At 32.6% G+C, this 6,883-nt stretch overlaps 1 protein-coding gene across 2 annotated transcripts; it reads right to left on the bottom strand.

Annotated features, from left to right (window-relative positions):
* Positions 1 to 354: 354 nt before the first annotated feature.
* Positions 355 to 6,314, bottom strand: LOC133187330 (mediator of RNA polymerase II transcription subunit 18-like). 2 transcript variants are annotated; one of them, XM_061322689.1, is made up of 7 exons: positions 6,212 to 6,314; positions 5,020 to 5,213; positions 4,500 to 4,566; positions 3,735 to 3,857; positions 2,193 to 2,271; positions 1,544 to 1,683; positions 355 to 955 (listed from the first exon to the last, which is right to left on the bottom strand). In XM_061322689.1, the coding sequence occupies exons 2-7, from the start codon at positions 5,198 to 5,200 to the stop codon at positions 901 to 903; spliced, it is 645 nt and encodes a 214-aa protein (XP_061178673.1). In that variant the 5' UTR covers positions 5,201 to 5,213; positions 6,212 to 6,314; the 3' UTR covers positions 355 to 900. The 2 variants fall into 2 exon arrangements, with proteins under 2 accessions (XP_061178673.1, XP_061178672.1); XM_061322688.1 differs by lacking the exon at positions 6,212 to 6,314 and having other exon boundaries at positions 5,020 to 5,237.
* Positions 6,315 to 6,883: the final 569 nt, after the last annotated feature.

The following is a 6,883-nucleotide window of genomic DNA, read 5'->3' as shown; positions in this document are numbered from 1 at the left end:
ATATTTGTAGACTTTCGTATCACAATGTAAGTCTGTTGAAGAATTGATTTTTTTTTCATTCTGGAAATCTAGGCCGATTCTGTCACTTACATATTGAATGGACTCGGGATATATGAAATCTACTGTGGTTCTTGCTATGGAGGAAATGACTGACAACAGACACATTTCTTTTGGCTGATCGCCGATTGCTGATCGCTGTATTTTTATGCACCTCAAAGGGATTTCTAAGCTCTGGTATCTATTTTGTATGTACAGGGTGTATTTTGGGACACCCTGTACAAATCTCACTGATACGAACTCTATTGATATTCATTTTTTTAGAGGAACAAAAATGAAATAACAAATATTGTGGTCAAATACATATATTAACATATACATGTTTTTCTTAAATATACAGCTACAAAATGTATAAGGCATCCTTAATAGCTGTAAATTCCAGAATGAGAAATGTTTCTGCATATATGATACATATACATGTACATGTGTTAACGTAATGTCACTAATATTAAGAAAATGATATAAACCTCCCCTTCAAGGCAAGATTATACCTTCCAAAAATTCGTTCTCCTAGACTTTTAATTACAGTCAGAATTGCACATAAAATGGAACCGCATGGCCATGGGGCATTTTCACCTTAATGTACACCCAAGTTCTTCATACAAGTTGCTTACTCTTGTAATATCTGTCATTTTTTGTCCTCTATCAAATACTGACACATTTACATCTTGAACATAAGTAACCCACACAAAATATTTACAGGATCAATTTGCTGTCTCTCACTTGCACCATTTCTGAATGCTTCACACAAACTTTTGTTTTTGTTTACTTTCTGACTGGAGATTATGTGGCATTTTTCTTCACTCATTAAGTCTTGCTGAGTATGTTTTTTCTATTCCTTCTTTAAATCTGAGCCAGTTGAATTTTCCTGTGGTCTGTTTTTTCCAGCATCACTAATCTATGGATATTAAGGAACTACTGTAATTCTGTTTTTTAGGCAACCTCTATTTTTTTTATTCAAAAGAAAATGGGCATCTGACTTATCATTTACCCATGAGGACCATAATAGTACTTCTGTTCCCTGACCCACAACCCTCAAAATATTAAGTTACTTTAAAGTCTCATCAACATAATACATGTGTACTGTGACCAGTTTGATCTTTCAGGGAGTGGATGATCAAAAAGAAAGTATTTCTGTTCACAGAAAATATATAGAGGGAGAGCTCAAACTTGGAGATCCAAACTAATGCTGTTTTAAAAGACCACTCTCAGAGAAACAATCACATTGTATGATTATTATCTTACAATGTTCCAAAAGCAACGAGAAAAACTCCATACTTCCTATAACCATGATAACTCCTGGAAGAGTGTGACTTCCAAAATACTGAGTCCTCCCTTTATCCTCAAATTCATGTAATGATTTCTAACTAAGACTATGGTCTTGCATCCATGGTGACAGGTTTTATAAGTCATTGAATTAAGGACGTATTTCAAGTTCTACAGTTAACATAGATGAGTGCTGTGTTTTATTGACAATTAAGGATACGGTTTAAGCTGCTCCGCGAAATTTTTTATGTCTTCTCCGACCCCCTCCTGGCCTGATGATGTCACGACACTGAGTTCTACGAGATAGGATGGACAGATGGACTCGATCGAGTCATTGGTTGTGGTTCCTGGCTGATTCATCTACATAAGTCAAAAGAAGAAAATAATCAGGATTAGTGTCATGTTCAACTGATAGAGCAAATCAACATTTTTAAAAAGTGTATGTGTTTTTTTTAGAAACCATAATAAGCAAAACTTAACAATCAAAACAAGACAAAAAATTGTTTCCTATTTGCAAAAGGTTTGTATCTTGAATTCTTAATTGTACGACATTAGCCTAGCTGACTAAAATAATTTACAAATTTTTGCAAGTATGAAACTCACCAAGTTTTACCCAAAGAAAAAGAAATATTTAACAGTCATGTCAGGAACTTTAATGTACAATATTCACCTTTACTTGTCAACATACATTTTTCTCTAATTTTGCATGTCTATCTTCATTTAATATTAAAAACTATCTAAATTCTCAACAAAATCAAGATTTCAGGTACAGATAATTTCTTTTCCGACTGCATGCAATGAGATTGCCACTAAAAATAATTTTACATGTATTTATCTTTTGTCACAAACATTATATTACTCATATTTACCTTGTAGAACTTTGACACTGTTATCTTCATTCTTCCTTTATGGAAATAAAAACCCTTCACAACAAATTCATGGTCAATTCTGAAAAAGGAAAATTTAAAATAAAGTTTCAAGCTATGATACAATTGTTTTCCTTGTAATACATGTATATATACTACTTTCCTTAATCTAATATTTCACAATAGAATTCAGTAGCAATTATCTGAATCCTGATATTGAGGTGTCAAATAATGGGAAAACTTATCACTGAAAGCCTTACAGTAACAGGACTGTCACCAAACAATACCAGTAGAATGTGTCTTGATTCATGGATTTTGGGAATTCATGCTTACAATGAAGTAATATTTTTATGCAGTACAAAAGAATAATGAGCAATTATAAATAATGTATGAATTACAGATATATTAAACAGGACAATTATACCCCCGGTACCCACCTCTAGTGATTCACTATATTTTACTGTCAGTAGATGCCAACTCATTAACATTGGAGGGTGTCATTCATCATATTAAAATAATTTTTGGGTCTTTCATTCTAATTATCATCCACACACAAAAAATATTTCAATTATTCTCCTTTATTCCCTGACAAACTTGATAATGACCCTTTCTCTGACTTACTTACTGTTAAGTAACACACCATCCTAACATGGATGGTGTGTTTCCCAAATTTATAGTCAGGAACAACTCATAATTTCATATACATGTACATGATTACAAGTGTATATGTACTATAAACTAATCATGATTAAAAAATCTTACACAAATAAGGTACCGGTATAGGTATAGGTTTCATAATGAATCATTAAAGCTGAACACGACTCATAAATAGGCGTACACCATTTTTGATTTTACTTTCTACGATATCAGCACCGGGGTGTACTCTTCACATTCGTTACACCTGACTGCTTTATTGCCACGCGTGCTGGTTATCTTGCATTACCTTTGTTTACTTTTTATTGCAGTAACGTGTATTTGTGTTTGTTTGTATACTGCACTGACCTGTTCAACTGTTGTAAGTTTCTTTGGTATCTTACTCTCCTGCATAAGAAGTACTCAGTTATATTTTGTCACTACCGAGTGCTGTATATGCATACGTCCGTCTACACCGGTGATGATTGATTTCACTGGACAGTGACTAAGTGAGTGGCTTTATATATAGGGGTTTTCAGATATAGCGAGAGACCAATCAAATATGGCAGACACATTCCTTTTACAAATAGTGTTCAGCTTTAACACACCAGGATCATAAAACAAACTTAAACTTGAGTCAAATGTTCAATCACCTGTAAAATGTTTTATTAATTGTCAACTTAATTCATAAATCTGCAGATAACAGCACATTGGTAATGCAATATTGAAAAATATTTTTTGCTTTAGGCTGCTTGACTTCTACAACATTTCAGTAAAGCATAAAGATTTTGACTTAAGCTTATGACATTTCAATATCCCTGGACCTGAATACTAATTTGTTAATAAACTGGAACATGTTGTCTGATATTGGACAGTCTATGTAGTTTATCAATTAATTAATAATTAACACACCTGAATCCTAGTTCATTAATAAATTGGACCACATTGTCTGAGGTGGGACAGTCTATGTAGTTCCTGACCAGAGTTGGTCTATTTTTATCTCCGACTTCAGCATGACCTAGATATCTCAGAGACCTGTCAACGAAAAAAGAAATATTTTATATTAATTTACAGAACTCTGTACACTGGTTTGTACACTGTACACTGGTTTGTACACTGTACACTGGTTTGTACACTGTACACTGGTTTGTACACTGTACACTGGTTTGTACACTGTACACTGGTTTGTACACTGTACACTGGTTTGTACACTGTACACTGGTTTGTACACTGTACACTGGTTTGTACACTGTACACTGGTTTGTACACTGTACACTGGTTTGTTTGAAGGGGTGATTATATATATAGCATTAACATCTGTGATAATAATAAAATAATAAAGGGTACGCAGAGAAATTGGAGATTTTACTGATTATACCTGATAGTGAAATCGCTTTACACTTAATATACAGTCAAACCTAGTTATCTCGAGCTCATTGAGACTGAGATAAAACTTTGAGATATCTGAAGCCCCGAGTTAATGAGGTTAAAAAACATAAGGTGGTTGGGACTGCCAAATCACTTTGATATATTCCTTGTATTAGAGATATCAGTGTTTGAGACACTGAAATTTAACCATTTGTTAACTGTACATGTGTAGATTGTTTAAGAAATACAAATCATGTCACGCTAATAAAGCATCCATGCTTTATATTAAGGACAGTAATCCATACTTACCAACAATCTGTCTGAACCAAGGAATGTCTGACTCGAAACACAAGAGGGTTAGGGACTGAATTGTTCTCTGCAGAAATATATCAATGTTTTGTAAATACAAGTAAATATAAATTTTATTGCCAATAAATTTCATTTTACAATTTTTTCAACTTGTAATCATAATGGTAAGTTTTTAATTATGATTACTGCTAGAACACAAATTTAAATAACTCTGTAATATTAAATTCATTGGATGGTCACTAATAAATTTCTTCTGATTCTAACATTTGTTTTTATTTAATTACTTGGAAATTAATAGACTGAAAAGTTACACTGTATGTGCAAACTGACTGCTGGAAGCTGCCATGTTGAGAGATCATAATCATGCTTGTTAAAACCATTTGACCTACTTATATGGAAGGCCATATGACCTTCTATAAGGTAATAAGGGAGAACATTTGATCTACTTATGGAAGACCATTTGACCTACTTATATGGAAGACCATTTGACCTACTTATATGGCAAGACCATTTGACCTACTTATATGGAAGACCATCTCGTGATCCTGGAATGTCTCCTGCTGAAGGTCCGCATTGTCACACAGACCTTTAAGGCGGTTCAGCAGAGTCTCTAGAGAACTCTCCAGTACACTGCCCTGCAGCAGGAACTCTGTGGTCAGAGGAGCTGCCTTAAATGTTTGTTGTACTATGGGAGGATCCATGTGTGGTGTTTATCTGTAGTAGAAAATTAATTTATTTAACTTCAATTTTAAAATAAAATTCAATCAGACTGCAAGCAAACTTGATTCTGAGCAACATATATATTTGGTCTAAAACTGCAAGCAATTCAATAATGATTTGGCTAATTTTCAACTAGTGCTAATTAAGTTTTTAAAAATTTGAAATTTAGAGAAATTTCACATCAACATTCTTTTTTAATGTGGTTAAGAAAAGTTTTAACACAATTAAACTATTTATGTAAAAATAAGAAACAATGACATGTCTAAATGGGTACATTTTGATTATTTGCTGCAAGGGTAAATGTTTACAAAATGAAATAAACTTGCACATAAAGGTTACTGTATGAATAAAATTTATTTCTTGTAACATTCACACAGTTTTTTCCTCCTATATGTCAGCTAAAAAAGTGAGAGCAGTGTTTAAATGAATCATACTTCTCATTCACAAAGTAAAACAAACGTTTTTAAGTGTATTAAAAAGTTGTACACACAAAGAAGTAATGGTTAACTTCATTAATTATGAATACTTTATGAGTTTATCATGTTTAGAGCCCTAAAATTCAAGAATATGTACTCTCCCATTTGAATGGAACCATTTCATTTAGTTCAAAGTTTACAGATTTAGGTATTGTTTTACCCTTATCCTGGAGATAATTTTATGGTAGTTTTCAATGTCCTGAGGTAAAAATTTCCAATAATTATAAATATGTCTATCCAAATTTTATATTTTATCAGAGACATATAAAAATGCTTTTGTATGTCTCTGATTTTATATCGTACATGTTTCAATAATCACTCTCTATCAGCAAAGGAAACTCGTAACATTTTGGGTTATACAGTTACCAGTACATATAAAGTACCTGCGTTTAATTACTGCTCTTGTAAAGACATGGGCTCATGTATCATTATCATGCATGCGGGCGGGTCCACTGCACTCTGAAGCCACACTTGGAAATGAATTCTAATTATTATATTAAGTTACAGAAAGCTTACCTGCTCAAAGAATATTTATGGAGGATTTTGAGCAAAACTGGACTACAATTGTCTTTTTATGGAAATACACAGAAAACTGGCAGTATATGTTCTGGAAGAAGAAGAACTTCAAGAAAAATAAACAATAGAAAAGTAAATGAAGGAAATTCGAAAGGAAGGTGAAATGTGAACATTGAGCCCGATTCAAAATCAAGACAGATTTTTTACCACTATCTAGAAAGGTTAAAGACCAATGTAAAGAAACTTTTACATCAGACTGGAAGTTAAATATTTTTAATTCTCCTAAATGTGTTAATTATAGGATCTACAAAACAAACTTTGGTCTAGAGAACACAGACACTTTTTTCCGTAATAAATTTTTTGACTCATATTATTATACTATGGGTCAAACAATTTATTACAGAAACAAGTGCCTGTGCTAGAAATATATTTTTCTTTGTTACCCTATGATCTTGTTTATAGTTTAAGCAAATTTCGATGTGTTAGTCACAGATTACCTATTGAATGTGGAAGGTTTTTAAATATAGATAGAGCAGAAAGGTTATGTGATCTCTGTTAGTCTTAGTGTTGGAGAAATTAGAGATGAATTTCACTATATTTTCAATTGCAATTTTTTTTCAATGATGAAAGAAGAAAGTACATACATGTACCTGAAAAAAGTTTACAAAGTGA

Source organism: Saccostrea echinata, unplaced genomic scaffold (genome assembly GCF_033153115.1).
Source record: "Saccostrea echinata isolate AGI-Se365-2 ecotype Australia unplaced genomic scaffold, CSIRO_AGI_Sech_v1 ptg000014l, whole genome shotgun sequence".
Taxonomy (NCBI): Eukaryota; Metazoa; Mollusca; class Bivalvia; order Ostreida; family Ostreidae; genus Saccostrea; species Saccostrea echinata.
Note: the sequence above shows the minus strand (reverse complement) of the source record. Positions and strands in the feature narration are given on the sequence as shown.